Source organism: Canis lupus, chromosome 8, assembly GCF_003254725.2.
Source record: "Canis lupus dingo isolate Sandy chromosome 8, ASM325472v2, whole genome shotgun sequence".
Classification (NCBI taxonomy): Eukaryota; Metazoa; Chordata; class Mammalia; order Carnivora; family Canidae; genus Canis; species Canis lupus.
In genome coordinates, this window is record NC_064250.1 from 30,908,969 (window position 1) to 30,925,610 (window position 16,642).

Below are 16,642 nucleotides of genomic sequence, written 5' to 3' on the forward strand. Positions count from 1 at the left end.
CCCTCCTCCCACTTGTTCTCTCTCAAATAAAATCTTTATTCTTCCTTCTAGAACTTTGTCAGGTTTCAGTATTAAAATTATGACAGTTGCTATACTCAATAATTTGGTAAGATTGGAATTTTTTTTTAATTTTTATTTATTTATTTGATAGTCTCACAGAGAGAGAGAGAGAGAGAGGCAGAGACACAGGCAGAGGGAGAAGCAGGTTCCATGCACCGGGAGCCCGACGTGGGATTCAATCCCGGGTCTCCAGCATCGCGCCCTGGGCCAAAGGCAGACGCCAAACCGCTGCGCCACCCAGGGATCCCAGATTGGAATTTTTACTTGATTTGATAGAACTTGTTTCTAATTCATCTAGCCTGGGACACCTTGATGGCTCAGTTGGCTAAGCATTGGACTCTTGATTTTGACCCAGGGCATAATCTCAGGGTCATGATCTCAGAGTCGTGGAATAGACTGTGCTCAGCACAGTACCCCTACTCCACCCCCATGCACTAAGTAAATATATCTTTTAAAAAAAATTCATCTAGCCTGGTATTTTCTTTTTGAGAATTTTAAATATAGACTAAATTTCTAAAATTGGTTACAGACTATTCAGATATTCCTTTCTTCAAATCAATTTTTTAAGCCTCAGAGAAGACATCCCATACAGTCACCCACTTAAAGTATACAATTCAGTGGTTTTTAGTAAATCAGTTGTGCAATCACACTACCCAGGACATTTTCATCACTCCAAAAAGAAACCCTGTACCTAAAGCAGTCACTCACTCACTCTTTCCTCTTAACCCGTACCTCTAGGCAACCACTAAAACATGGTCTCTATAGATTTGACTATTCTGGACATTTCATATAAACAGAATCATATAGTACGTGGTATTTGTGAATGGTTTCTTCACTTATCACGCTTTCATATTTTATTTATATTTTACCAGTACTCCGTTTCTTTTTATTGCCAAATATTCCATTGTATAGCTACATCACTTTGGTTTATCCGTGCATCACATGATGGACTATTTATAACAGTCCTGAATTAATCAGTGTTCAACCAGTGAAACAAAACCAGTAGGAGAAATATATTAAAAGATTTATTCCAAGGAATTCATTCACACAATAGAGGCTGGAGGCAAGTCTGAAATCCTAGATCCACAGGGTAGACCTCCAGGAAGGGCAGGCAGGTAATTTGGCTTGAGCTGAACCTGTCTACAAGTATAATTTCTCCTCCCTCAGAAAGCCCCAGTTTTGCTCTTTAAAGTCTTTCAACTGATTGACCCACCCAGATTATCTAGGATTACCTCATTTACTTAAAAGTCACTGGGTTATGGACTTTAATAGAATCTATAAAATACCTTCATAGCAATACACAGATTAGCGTTTCATTGAATAACTGGCAATGGTGGCCTAGCCAACTGACACATAAAACTGATCATGACACGCCTCTTTCAAAAATCTGTATCATTTGTAGTTATACATTTCTTTTTATTCCTAGTGTCACTTATCACCCTTTTCCTCTTATGATTAATCTAGCCAGATAATTCTCTAATTTATGTCTTTCAAAGAACCAACTTTTGACTTTCTGATTCCATTATGTTTATTTTCAGTTCTATGGTTTTACCCTTTATGATACAGTTCCAGAGAAGATAGAAATTGGTATCAACCACAGGACCATTACCAGCAAAAGGCAACACTTTAAATTTTAGGTTTAAATTGTTTTATTTTCTTTTGGATTTGGGGGAAGTTTTTTTTTTTTCTTCAGCTCTTGGGACCATGAATGTGGATAGCATATCAATGTGGAAGAAAAAACACATGCACAGAAAGAAGCCTAATGACATACACCAAAATGTTAACAGTGGGTTATCTTTGGGTATTAGGATTAGAGGTGATGTTCCTCCTCATTCTTCCTTTTTTTTTTAAAAAAAGATTTTATTTATTTATTCATAGAGACACAGAGAGAGAGAGGCAGAGACATAGGCAGAGGGAGAAGCAGGCTCCATGCAGGGAGCCCTACGTGAGACTCAATCTAGGGTCTCCAGGATCACACCCTGGGCTGCAGGTGGCACTAAACCGCTGCGCCACCGGGGCTGCCCTCATTCTTCCTGTATTAAAAAGTATGTACTTCTGAGGCCTCTGGGTAGCTCAGTTGGTTAAGCCTTTGACTTTGGCTCAGGTCATGATCCCAGGGTCCTGGGATTGAGCCCCATGTTGGGCTCCCTGCTCATCAGAGAGCCTGCTTCTCTCTCTCCCTCTGCCTCTCTCCATGCTAGAGTTGTCTTTCTAATAAATAAAATCTTAAAAATAAAAAGTATGTACTTCTATCATAATGTGTATATATATAATCACTGTTATACACCTGAAACTAATATAATACTGCATGTCAACTATTCAACTAAAAAAGTGTATGTACTTCTAATTCAATGCAATGTAGGATTTAAATTTTTTCAATGCAGGATTCTTGTTTGACCCTAGATTGGGTTAGGGAGTGGGGGGGAGAGGCTAAAGTGTACTTTGGGGGAAAATATAATATGAAATGCATGTTAGGCAATAATATTCTCCTGTTAAATTTCTTTGGTATAATAATGATATTGTGGTTATGTAGAAAAATGTCTTTGTTCTTAGGGGACACCTGTTGAGGTATTAAGGAGTGAAATATCATGATGCATATTTCAGTTGGCTTGGAAAAACCCTATTTATAAAGCATATATTGCAAAATGTCAACAGTAAGTCAATCTAGATAAAGGGTATATGTATGTTCACTGTACTACTTGAAATTTTCTGTAGGTCTGAAAATTTTCAAAATAAAACCTGGCAGAAAATTACATACTTCTATAATAAAGCAATTGGAAAACAAAAAAGACCCATTAGACAACCAGTCACTGATTAAGATACTTTCTACATGGATTGGTCTCATCCTTTTGTCTAGAAGATCTGTTCCATGTTAGCAGCCGTGGTTCACCACAGGCTACAGATTACCACAGCCTCCAGAGTTCGCAGGCACTAACTCAGTGCTCACTCACTTGCTCTCTGAAATAATCAGATGATGCTCTTTTGATGAATATAAAGTATTAAAATAACTTCTTTGAGAAGTTTTTACTACTAGAGAATGAAATTAAGCAAATGGCTATATTCTACAGCACATAAGCTCAGAATAGACAATATTATTGATGTCATTATGATGGTTAATACATTCATTTATTTCCATTTCCATTTTCCCACCCTTAAGTCCCAATTCTCTGGGAAAAAAAAATTCTTTTTAAGGGTTTAATCTTATATAGCAAAGGAATAAAGATAAGGTTTCTTGGTTTCCAAGTTCTGATTTATAATTTAAACCAAGTCAATATAAAAATGTTCCTTAAATCAATTAAAAGGGATTAAAAACGCCTTTTTTTTCTTTTTTTACAAATCCTTGGTACTATCAGGTTCCTATGGAACTGTAATATAACACTGAAGGATTATATCCTATGTACAGTAAGTTGAGGACATAAAAACAAATACATGTCTGTCTACAAACATATTTTCCTTAGCATTATAAATAAACTTTTCCCCCAAGGTTTTCTTTATTTTTTTGAGACAAAGAGCACAAGTGCGGAGGATCATCAGAGGGAGAGGGAGAAGCAGACTCCCCACTGAGCAGGGAGCCCAATGAAGGGCTCGATCCCAGGACCCTGAGATCATGACCTGAGCCGAAGGCAGACACTTAACCAAATGAGCCACCCATGCGCCCCATATAAAAAAACTTTTACCTCAGAATCTTGAAATAAAAATTCATACAATATTCAGAATGAAACCTAGTGATGAAGCAAGATGAAATAACCAACAGCATAACTAATAATAGCTAACATTGTAAAAAGCATTACTATGTACCAGTAACCAAGTGCTATCTCATTTAATTCTCATACCAACCCTTAAGTAGGTGCTATTATTATTGCCGTTTTACAGATGAGTGGTCAAAGACTAGAAACTTGTCCAAGGTTTATTCAGCTGGTGGGTACTAGAGTAAGTCTATGGACCCAGGCTGTTTGGCTTTGAAATCTGTACTCCTAACCACTGCACGGTCTCTCTAAGCAGCTACTAATTAAAAAAATCAGAAATGTATTTGTTCCTAACCTTAGTCACGAGATAAGGAATATCTTTGGCTTTTACACATCTGAATTTTCAACAATTATGTTCCTTCCAACATACAAAAGCATCCTCAATTCTGAGCCACCTGATTTTATTTTACTATAACCCCCTCTCCATGCCCACCCCTGTGTACTCTGCTCTCAGTAAGTGGCTGCATTTGTATTAAGCTCTGCTTATTCTAACCAAATATACATATATAACCAAATATATATATGAAACAATTAAATCTTGTTTGTTCAAAATTAAAGAGGAATTAAACACTTTCCCTAACTCTTAACTCTCTTATCACGGCTTCAAAGACTTGTTCAGGAAAGTACTGCTGATGATGATAACCGGATTATCTTACCAGGAACACGTTATGCCCTAGGCTGAAATACTATAAAAACAGTATTCTCAATCTTCTTTTCCATGTGTATCATGTGTAACAGGATGGGGGTGGTGGTGAAATTACGGCAATATATATAAAATATATTTTCTAGAAACATTTTCATTTCATAGAAATATAATGTTAAGACCATAATAAGCTAAATATGGAAATGTGAAAGTCTTATTTATTTTTTAAAAACCAGGCAATACAAAAGACAATTGAAAGACACATACAAAAAAATTTCCGAAACAAACAACAGAAAAAAATCTCATCTACAAAATTTACATGTTTAGGCCCCATATTAAAAAACATGGCCCCTAGTCCAGTACAGACATAGAGAAGAGTCTACAGGAACAAACTTGGAAGAGAACTTCTGTAGTACTTCCCAGTACATGACATAAACCAAACAAGGAAACCCACTGAAGATACTTCAATGCTCAGAGGTTTGAAGACCTTTGCTTTGATGATTTTGAAGGCAAGAAACAAAATCAAACTGTCTTCCATTGGGACATGCCAGGGGCTTCAAGTCAGTGACTGTAATCACAATGTTTCTGAATGGCCCTCCATTTGGGAGGCAGAGCAATCTGCAGAGATGATGGTTTCTACATATGCCCTGTTACCTACACCAATATAATTACTATGTTATCTTATAAAGACAAATAGTTGGCATTAAACACTTTTAAAAATACATAATGAGTTTTCTAAGGATTTTAAGTCCAGGTTCATTAATGATGAGTAAAAAAATCCATTACCTTTCCTACTTTTCTTAACTCTATTCCTGTTTAAATGCAAAAGCTGACAGTTTCTGATTGGTAGAAAGATCTAAAGGTTTTTGTTTTTTAGGCAAATTCAGATTCTCTTTTGCTTTTTCTTTCTGATTTTCAGTTTCATGACTTTCATCAACCATACGTTTTCGCTTCTTTGCTTCAGCTCCATCACTTGTAGTTCCTCCTTTGGCCTTAGAAGCCCATGCCTTTATAAAAATATGGGAAGAGAAAAGATTTATAGACAATAACTAAGAAATAGAAAGGAAATTATTTCCTTACTTTTCCAGGTAACAATCCCATATATAAAAACTAGTATTAAAAAAAAAGCAGCATAATTAGCACCTGAATTGTTAATCTAATCATTAAGGGTTCTCATTGTTAACAAATCTCTTAATACTTAATTGCAGAGCAATATTAACAAATCTATATTTTACCTCTAATATTTCAACCTAAACTCTGCTAGTATTTAACCATATTAAGTGCAAAATACTATAACTGTAGGTAATTTTTAAAAAATGAAACTTTTATTTTGAGATCATTCATTCATTTTATTAAGTACGCTCCATTCGTAGCGTGGAGCCCAATGTGGGCTTGAACTCAACCCTGAGATCAAGACCTGAGCCGAGATTGAGTTAGATGCTTAAGTGACTAAGCCACCCAAGTGCCCATGCATCAGTCTTTTAAATCTATTTTAATATGTAATAGCTCCTTCCACTTTATTTCCTTTCGCATTTCTTTACTGTAGAAAGGAATCCTTTGGAGCTGCAAAATTTCTCATATTAACATACTGGATTTAAGCAAATGTTTAAGGTTTACCTTAAAAATACTGATTATATTTTTCAGTATTCAAAAACACAATCACAACTTTTACCAAGTCTCTTCCTCTTTTGCTGCATAAGACCATTCAGATGCCATTTTATCTAATTCTTTAGAATTTGTATGCTCCTATAAATTCTTATAAAAAATGAGAAGCACAAAGTTGCCAGTGAAATTCTAAATGAGGCTAGAGGTGGTTAAACCAGTTCCTAGCTTCCTCATTTTGTAACACCTTTACTCTTAAAACCCAGTTTATCAAGGCAAGTATCTATTTCACCAGGTGCCCAGGTGCCCATGCTGCATACCATCATCCCTGGAAAAGTGAAATCTGAGGATTTAATTGATATACCAAACACATTCCTTCCCCTTTCAACAGAAAGCTGCTCCCAGCCCTCCCTCACATGGAAGAAATTTACATGAGGAACAATAGGTACTAATCACCTGTCCTAATTCCCAACTGAAAGGTTATAACAGAATACCACCTTTTTTTTACCTAAAAGTAGTATTCTCATTTTGGTGTTTTTGTTTTGGTTTTTAAATAAGCTCTACAGCCACAAAAAAAAAAAAAAAAAAAAAAAAAAAAAAGCTCTACAGCCACCTTGGGACTTAAACTCAGGACCCTGAGATCAAGAGTCACATGCTCTACCAACTGAACCAGCCAGGCAGCGTAGTATTCTCATTTTGTATTCACTGTGGAAGTACACAGCATTTTAGAAAATTCTGCTTGTAAGAACTCTAAAGTAGTAGTCCAAATATGTAAGTTAATTTAATTTTTACTTATTAACTTTATTTGCTTTTGATTTAGAAGTAATATACTTTTTCTTGGGGTATCCCCTCCAACTTATATAGGAACTTATATACAGCTATATACAGTAGTATCTGCCCAAAATTTAACCATTGGCACTAAATAGTAATCATTACACATCTATATGTTCAAAGCTGACATTTCAGTTATTTAATTTCCTCTCCAGCAAGAGTTTCTAAGAATTTTAATTAAAAAAAATTTTTTTTTAAGATTTTATTTTATTTATTCATGAGAGACAGAGCAAGAGAGAGAGAGAGAGAGAGAGAGAGGCAGAGACACAGGCAGAGGAGAAGCAGGCTCCATGCAGGGAGCCTGACATGGGATTTGATCCCGGGTCTCCAGGATCACGCCCTGGGCTGCAGGCGGCACCAAACCGCTGCACCACTGGGGCTGCCCTGTAAGAATTTTTAAAACCTGGGAATTTACTAAGATCTCAATCTCAGCAAAATTATTCTTACCTTCCTTTCTTCAGCTGACAATACTCTAAATCGAATCATTCCTTCTTTTATTATGTCTGCTTCATCTGAAAAGTCAGGATTGTCAGACAAAATGCTACTTCTGTTTTCTTCCAGCCACATCTGGAACCCAGTCTTTGACCTAAAATAGCAATTATGTGAAAAAAATTTATGCTTAAAACGTAAAGTGCTTTATGATTTTTCAGATTAGTAATTAACTATTAGTCTTTGCAAACCTATATAAAGTAAGAGAGACACAATTAATTATACTTGTTAATATTCATACTACATATCATTTAAAACTGCCTGGAGACCACAGGAATAATGAACTGAAAAATCCCAATTTTACTCACATTTGTATTTTCAGCTCTTTTTAGAATGCTGACAGGCTCAAGGTCTCTATTTTCACTCAGCCACTCTGGGCCAGGAAAATTTTTCCAAGTAGCCTTGGTGGGTTCTTTCTCCATTTTCCAAACCAGCTATTTGAAATATTTATTTCTCTCAGGATCCTTACACATCCCCTCATCCTTGCTTTCACAGCTAACCTAGAATGTGGGTCCTTTCTTGTGTAATTATTATGTAAAGCATAAACACAGCACACTTGTCAATTTTATTAGACTCTACACTTAGATTGCCTTTAGGTCACAAAGGTTTAACATAAATATTTAATATTTACTGAGCACACACTATCTGCTAGGCATTGTATTAAATGCTATGTATTACCTCATCTCATCTATAATAACCCTAATGAGGTAGGTACAATTGCTATCTCCATTCCATAGATGAAGAAATTGAGGCTCAGAAATGTGAATTAACTTATTCCAGGTTACACAGATAGCACCAGTCATATCTGGGATTCAACAGATTGGCAATTTGACTCCAGAGTCCCGACGCTTAACACACCAGCTATACTGCCCCTCACTACTCTGTAACCAAATGGAACCTGAATAAAAACTTAAGGACATAGCAAAAAATAGAGGCAAAAATACTAGAGAAAAATGTTTATGATAAAATTTTAAATGGAAATAAAAAGGATATAATATTACATCTGATACAAATCTCATTAAATATAACATTTTAATCTTACCTTACTAAAAAAAGATTAGAAGGAAAGAATTACTTTATGAGTAATTCAGGGATATTATCTAAACTTTTTAATTTTTAGAAAAACAAGCTTTTCAAAAAATATTACTAGCATAGCTAGACATAGAATATAATTCTACTTCCAGAAAAATAATAGAACAAATCAAAACAAATAGCAATACTAAACAAAAGTTCATGAATCTCCAGAAATTAATATATATTCATTTTACTCAAACTTGGGGCAACGTCACAAGTCTAGCTAATAGCATGTAATCTCCCTGGCCCTAAACAATTGTTTTTGAAAAGAAAAAATTAAACATTTCTCTTCTGATTTAGTATATCAACATTTGTGACAAAATACTTGGTTAAGTGGTGATAATTTTTTAAAAATATTTTTATTTATTCATGAGAGACACACAGAGAGAGAGAGAGGCACAGACACAGGCAGAGGGAGAAGCAGGCTCCATGCAGGGAGGCTGATGTGGGACTTGATCCCGGGTCTCCAGGATCACCCTGGGCTGAAGGTGCTGCTAAACTGCTGAGCTACCCGGGCTGCCTTAATTTTTTAATGAACTATCATGTAAGTAAGTTTTCTTTTTTTTAATTTTTAAAAAGATTTTATTTATTTGAGAGTGAGCAAGTAAGAGCATAAGCTGGGGGAGGGGCAGAGGGAGAAGCAGACTCCCTGTTGAGCAGAGAGCCCAGGATCCCTGCGAGGCTCGATCCCAGGATCATGACCTGAGCGGAAGGCAGATGCTTAACCGACTTAACCACCTAGGTGCCCCTTAAGTAAGTTTTCTGTATAGCCAGTTGTTGATAGTAAAAAAACTGAATCTTCTTAAATATAATCTTCACTATTTAATCTCTAATTTGAATTCAGGATAAAATAGGAAAAAAACACCATAGCTACCTCTTAAATTAATTAACATGAGGGGAGCCTGGCTGGCTCAGTTGGTAGAGTATACAGTGCTTGATCTTGAGGTCCTTTTTTTTTTTTTATTTTTTTATTTTTATTTTTTTTGATCTGGAGGTCCTGATCTTGAGCCCAATGTAGGGTATAGAGATCACTTAAAAATAAAACATTTTGGGGTGCTTAAAGTGCTCAGTCCGTTAAGTGTCTGCCTTGGGCTCAGGTCATGATCTCAGGGGTCCTGGGACTGAGCCCCACCATCAGGCTCCCTGCTCAGCAGGGAGTCTGCTTTTCCCTCTCCTTCTGCCCTTCCTCCTTGTTCGTGTTTGAGCTCTCTCTCAAATAAAATCTTTTAAAAATTTTTTTTAAAAAGAGAGCTCAGGCAGCCTGGGTGGCTCAGCGGTTTAGCACCGCTTTCAGCCCAGGGCGTGATCCTGGAGACCCGGGATCGAGTTCCATGTCGGCTCCTTGCATGGGGCCTGCTTCTCCCTCTGCCTGTGTCTCTTCCTCTCTCTGTGTGTGTCTCTCATGAATAAATAAAATCTTAAAAAAAAAAAAAAAAGCTCAAGAAATGTGGTAACATATTGTAATGACAGACAAATAGGATACGCGCAAATAGGAGTGCTCATATTGCTGGAGGTATAGAAAATGATATAATACCAATGGAGAAAAATTTGTTAATATCTATTGGAATTACAAGTGCACATTAACTTGAACAGGAATCCATCTTATAACTATATGTATATGTGAGAAATGACATTCATATAAAGTTATTCATTGCAGTACTGTTTGTACTGGCAAAAGACTAGCAACCACCTTCTGTCCACCAGAGGAAAATTGAATAAATTACGGCATATCCATTCAGTGGATGTGAAAAGATTAAAGAAACTCTTTATGTAGTAATATGATCTACAAAAGCTGCTAAAGCGAAAAAAAAAAAAAAAGAAAAAAAAGGAAGGTACAGAATAATGTATATGCTATCATTTCTGTAAAAATAAAATAATAGGGCAGCCTGGGTGGCTCAGCGGTTTAGCGCCGCTTTCAGCCCAGGGCGTGATCGTGGAGACCTGGGATCGAGTCCCATGTCAGACTCCCTGCATAGAGCCTGCTTCTCCCTCTGTCTGTGTCTCTGCCTCTTTCTCTGTGTGTGTCTCTCATGAATAAAAAAATAAAAGTCTTTAAAAAAAATTAATTAATTTTAAAAATTAAAAAATAGACAAATCTAAGTGTTTGAACATGTACAAGTAATTCTAGAGGGCTATGTTAGAAATCTGTTGTAGTGACTGCTGGTGAAGAGGAGAACTGGGTGGATAGGAAAGATATTTACTCCTTATCACACTTTTTTGGGTATCTTTTCACCGTTTTTCTCACATAACTGCATCTATTTTAAGACAAAAAAAGAATTATATCAAATTGAAAACCAATAAAAAATAAATTTATAAAAAAAGAATTATAAAATATAAAATATGTATAATTTAAAACATACAATTTACCAGAGCATACCTTAGTAATATAAATAGACATTAATCAATATTTATGGCTTCGTTAAAGTCACGTGTTCAGAATGCCCACCACCAGTGCCAACGTATTATTTGTAATAATGAACAAGAGAGTTGCATAATTCTGTATTGCTGTTTCTCTATGAGTTTTATTGGGATATTACATCTTAAGAATAATAAATTTGTCTATGTACTGACCTTTGGTTTTCAGTGTTTTGAGGACACATAGCTGGGGTTTCAGATGACGAATTTTGAGGATTTTCTTCTTTGACATCCTCAGTCTTATCAACTTGGGAGGTTCTTTTCTGGAAATAGGATGCTGCAGATGCCTGTAAAAACAAATATAATGAATAACTGCAACAAAATCTAGTACAATTTTATATACTACAATTAACTTTTGAAAAAATATGGAAAAATATTTATATTTAGAATTCTTATGCCAACATCTGAAGTCCTGAGGTTCTCAGCTGAACATAAACATGACTATAGACACAAAATCCACAAAGACTGTACTTTAAATTCCACATTTTCTAAATGCTGCATTTTATTACATGAAATGGAAAAGATAAAAGATCTACTGTACTAATGACAAATCTGGGATGAAATACCAAATCTGAGATGAAACTAGAAGGCAAAATCAGAATAAAGAACAAAGAAAGATCAGGGCCAAGTACCATAGCATCATCATTAAACAAAGATATACATCAGAATCATCTGGAAAATTTTTTCAAAAACAGATGGATGTCTGAGTCCCTGGGCCCGGAGTACATTTATGTTTCAAAAAGTGATTCTTTTTTATTTTTAAGATTTTATTTATTTATTTATGAGAGACACAGACAGAGAGGCAGAGACACAGGCAGAAGGAGAAGCAGGCTCCTCACAAGGAGCCCGATGAGGGACTTGATCCCAGGACCCCAGGATTCACGACCTGAGCCAAAGGCAGATGCTCAACCACTGAGCCACCCGGGCACCCCTCAAAAAGTGATTCAGAAGCAAAATCAGATTTGAGAACCACTACCCTCATTAGACAATCAATGATACACAAATGGAGCCTCTCTGTTCCATACCTCAAAGAGTAAACAAAAACAGATCATACACTGCTTATTACTGATGTGGTTAGTTGAAATAGTACCTGCTTAGACTTTGGCTTTGGAAGTAGAGGCTTTATAACTGGAGACTTTTCATTATTTGTAGCTCGATTAAGTGCAAGAGATTTCTTGGACGATTTGTTCATACTGTCTAAAATATTAGTTGAACGTGCTGAATTCCCTGAAGTGGCTGGCTCTTTGGAACTGGCTGACACCTAAAGAGCAAACTACTATTAGCATTTTATGTTTAAAGAAAATAAAATACCAAGAGATTCATTTTTCCTTTAAATTTCTTTTAAGTCTATACTGTAGTCTCACTTTGGAATTGAATACATTTTGTATAATCCAAATTAAGACTAATACATATATTAAATATACCACATCCCCAAGGAAAACGGAGTATCTTTCAAAACCATCGGTATTTAGAAGATAAGTAGAACATATAAGTCTTAGCCAAGTGTGAACTAGTTAGTGCTGTTTTCATAAAATCTGCTTTAGTGTTTAATGCCTCCAAGTCTAGGGAGGGTAATCTGGTGGTTTGGAAATACTTCTCTGTATAAAAATGTATTGAAATACATTTTAAATATCACTGCAAAGAGTTTACCTTGAAGGGGTTTACTCGTCCTTGGTTGCTAGAGGTAACTGCACCTTTCATAAGAAAGAAACCCTCACTTAATAGTGGTAAAACATAGAAGACTTCTGACATCTGTAATAACAGATGGAATATTTCAATCTGTATTACACAAAAACAAATGTACTTTTGCAACTTTAAAATTATTAGCAACTATATATGACCTCCTATCTATTTCTAAGACAAAATAAAAGCTATTACATGGGAACTATCCCAACTTATCACTATGAAATTTACCAACCCAATATGTATAGACCTAGCCTTTTCTCCTATTACCATGGAAGAATGGTGTCTTGTAGCTAAGGTTAATAACTCCTCTATTTGTGCTCTAGATCTCATCCCCTCTTGCTTTGTCAGGACATTTGTCCTATCAATGGATACACCATCTTTTCTCTCTTCATTGGCTACTCAGATCTCCCAATTTAAACAAACAACAAACCTGCTCAACCCCACATGCCCTCTGGTCATCATTTTTAATTCCCTTATACAACCAAATTCTCAAGAGTTGTCTACACAGCTATTCCCAGTTCCTTGCTGTTCATACATTCCAACATCCAAAATAATATGGGCTTCCAGCCCTACAACCCTATAGAATCTGCTCTTGCTAAGGACCCAAGAGACTCCATTTGGCCAAATCTGGTGGATAGTTTTCAGTCATCATCTCATTTGACCCCCTCAACAGCATGTAATATACTTTTTTGTTTGTTTGTTTTTTGTTTTTTTTAATTTATTTATGATAGTCACAGAGAGAGAGAGAGAGAGAGAGAGGCAGAGACATAGGCAGAGGGAGAAGCAGGCTCCATGCACCAGGAGCCCGATGTGGGATTCGATCCCGGGTCTCCAGGATCGCGCCCTGGGCCAAAGGCAGGCGCCAAACCGCTGCGCCACCCAGGGATCCCTGAACAGCATGTAATATAGATGAATTTTCTTTTCTTCTTGATATGGTCTCATCATCTTGACTTCTGAGATTTCACATTCCTACCTCCTTCCTCTCTTATTTCATTCTCTTTTGATGGTTCTCCTCCTTAACCTCTTCTGCCTAATGTTTAAATGCTGGGGATTCTCTATCCCTCAGCTCACTTTTCCTCTCCCTTTATATTCCTCTCCAATGCTCACTCACCCATGCCCATGATTTAAACTGCTATGGTTATGCCAACAATTTTCACTTTATATCTCCCTCCCAGACTACTTTACTGAGCTCCTAACCCAGATATTCAGTAGTAGTTTGTCCACCCTTCTATCTAAACCTGAGTTTCTCTAGTGTTTTCTAACTCAGTAAATGGTACCATCAATCATTCAAATATTCAAAACTGAATCATTCTTTACACCCTGAACTTCCATATTCTACCTTTTCTTCAAAAATACCTCATCAATTCTTCTCATTCTTTCTCCCATTAGTCACCACCACACTAGTCTAAGCCACTATTCAATGTCATTTGGACTGCCTCAGTAGTTTCCTTATGTGCATTCCTCCTCTGCCAATGTGCATAATATGCCTCTGCTTGAAACCTACAATAGCCTGCCAGCACCTCAATAAAGATCAAAATCCTTACTGTGGCCTATATGGATCTGCATGATTTAGCTCCTACCCATCACTCTAAAACCACTCAACACCACTTTTCTCTGCCTCTGTGCTGTTCACACAACTCTTATAGCTTCATACATGCTGTTCCTTAAGTCATATTTCCCTTGTTTCTGCTCTCACCCACCTTTGCCTAGCTGCAGGTCTGTGCTTTAAACATTCCATGACACCTCCCTTGGGGTTCCAACCAATCCCTTACCTCTAACTAGATTACAGCACATGGTTATATGCCTTTGTAATACTCTGTACATGTATTTATAGGTAATTTTTAAAAATCAAAGGGATATATACACATGGCTTAAAGTCAGTTGGTACTATATAAGAGTTATGCAGGAATCAACCATGCATGTCTACATGGACTTTTGTATCTCCCACCTAGTTAAATACCTGAAATACAATAGGCATTTAATAAATATTTGTAAAATTAGCAGTTTCACAAACAACATTTCTAATAAAAACAAATCAAGAGCAGAGGGGTGGGGGGTATGGGGTCTATTTGAATAGATAGATCATTTTAAAGAGTACTGGCACAATTTTCTTGATATTACAAAATCACATTTCTTACCTGACTTAATAGCTGGCACATCAGAGGAATCTGCATTTTTGGATAATGGATTCTGTCCTATAAAATAATTAAGATAAAACAATATAATGTAGATGGGGAAATAAAGTTACTCTCTATAATTAACAATCAACAAAGATGCCTTGACAAAGTACAAGTATTGAATTTTCCTCAGCTAAGCAAAATGGGGAAAGTCCTATAATAACATTTCTCATCTTTAAATTGCCTTACAGCCCAGGTGGCTCAGCGGTTTAGCGCCATCTTCAGTCCAGGGTGTGATCCTGGAGTCCCGGGATTGAGTCCCACATTGGGCTCCCTGCATGGAGCCTGCTTCTCCTTCTGCCGGTGTCTCTGCCTCTCTCTCTTTGTGTGTGCCTCTCATGAATAAATAAAATAAATGAAATCTTAAAAAAAAATCGCCTTAAGTATGTATCTTACGGGGCTTGGTCAGTTAAGCACCCAGCTCTTGATTTCAGGTCAGGTAAAAAATCTCTGGGTTGTGAGATCGAGCCCCTGGACCAGTTGGGCTCTGCACTCAGTAAGGAGTCTGCTTCTCTCTCTCTCCTTTTCCCTCTGCCCCTCCCCCCAAAACACAAACATGCTCCCTCTCCAAAATAAACAAATAAATCTTTTTAAAAAAATGTATCTTGCCATGCTTATGTATTTCTGGTTTTTCTTCTTTATCATCAGCTTCTCCACTGTCCTCTGTATCTTCTTCAACTTGGTTTTTGAGCCTTGACTGGCTCCACTCTGCAGCAATATTACTGTAACTAAAAGACAATATATTATTCAATAAAGGGCTATGCAAAGACCAATTTAATATTCAGAATGGTAAAAATTTAGCAACTAATTATTTCTTACCCAGCATTCAGCTCTTTTCTGAAATCTTCCTCTTCTTTTTCTTCTACCTGAGTTGCTGCCAATTCTGCTGCCTTCTCTACAGCCAGTTCACTAAGTCTTTGGGCTAACATTAATCTCCGGGAACGAGAAGCATACTTAATGGCTAAGTTCACAGCATTTTGAGTCATTAAATCAGCTAGTTCCACACAACGGAATTCCCGATCCAGTTTACAAGAAAGCTAACCCAAAAATGGAAAAAAAAAATCATGTCAAGTGAAAATTTTAATTTTTTTAAAAGATATTTATTTATTCATTTATTCATTCATGGGAGACACAGAGAGAGAGGCAGAGACACAGGCAGACACTCAACTGCTGAGCTACCCAGGCATCCCTCAGGTGAAACTTTTTAAAAATAAAAGAATGATAACTAGTAGTAAAACCGAGAAAGCACTTTTCTAGATAACGTATCTGACTCTAAGATGCCTACTTTTACACATTTTAACATCTCTAAAAGTGGGAAGCATCTCACAATTGATGGTGGGGCAGAGTTTAATTTTCAGTATTTTTTTGGCTTAGGTAAAGTAATGGTGCATTTTACAATCAATAGTAGCTTAGATTCAGGGATCCCTGGGTGGCGCAGCGGTTTGGCGCCTGCCTTTGGCCCAGGGCGCGATCCTGGAGACCCGGGATCGAATCCCACATCAGGCTTCTGGTGCATGGAGCCTGCTTCTCCCTCTGCCTATCTCTGCCTCTCTCTCTCTCTCTCTGTGACTATCATAAATAAATAAAAAAAAAAATTAAAAAAAAAATTAAAAAAAAAAATAGTAGCTTAGATTCAATGAAGGAGTTCAATTAGGTTGAACTTCCGGCATTTGCCAGGGAAACAGGAATACTAAAGAACTGACCAGTCCTCAAGCTACTGATATGATACTCTGCTGAGAAACACTGTTCCAGAGGAACAGTTCCTATAACGCTACTTTGTAAACAAACCAGATTTTCTTAGATGTGCTGTGGGAAGTAAAAAGGCTCCTAGTTCCTAGACCACATATGACATTTTATAAAAGAACACAACTTATTCTACAATAAACTAATTAAATTCCTTTAATTAATACTAAACTCAA

General features: G+C 36.6%; 1 protein-coding gene across 3 annotated transcripts in view; it reads right to left on the reverse strand.

Moving 5' to 3' along the window:
• Nucleotides 1-4,647: 4,647 nt before the first annotated feature.
• WDHD1 (WD repeat and HMG-box DNA binding protein 1) overlaps nucleotides 4,648-16,642 on the reverse strand; it is a 62,168-nt gene continuing 50,173 nt past the window's right edge. For all 3 annotated transcript variants that reach the window (XM_025442356.3, XM_025442355.3, XM_025442357.3), the window contains 8 exons: nucleotides 15,543-15,760; nucleotides 15,333-15,451; nucleotides 14,685-14,741; nucleotides 12,511-12,554; nucleotides 11,951-12,121; nucleotides 11,017-11,147; nucleotides 7,330-7,468; nucleotides 4,648-5,456 (listed from right to left, as the gene is read on the reverse strand). In XM_025442356.3, the coding sequence (XP_025298141.3) occupies nucleotides 5,256-5,456; nucleotides 7,330-7,468; nucleotides 11,017-11,147; nucleotides 11,951-12,121; nucleotides 12,511-12,554; nucleotides 14,685-14,741; nucleotides 15,333-15,451; nucleotides 15,543-15,760 (1,080 nt within the window). In that variant the 3' untranslated portion in view covers nucleotides 4,648-5,255. The remainder of the gene's footprint in view (nucleotides 5,457-7,329; nucleotides 7,469-11,016; nucleotides 11,148-11,950; nucleotides 12,122-12,510; nucleotides 12,555-14,684; nucleotides 14,742-15,332; nucleotides 15,452-15,542; nucleotides 15,761-16,642) is intronic.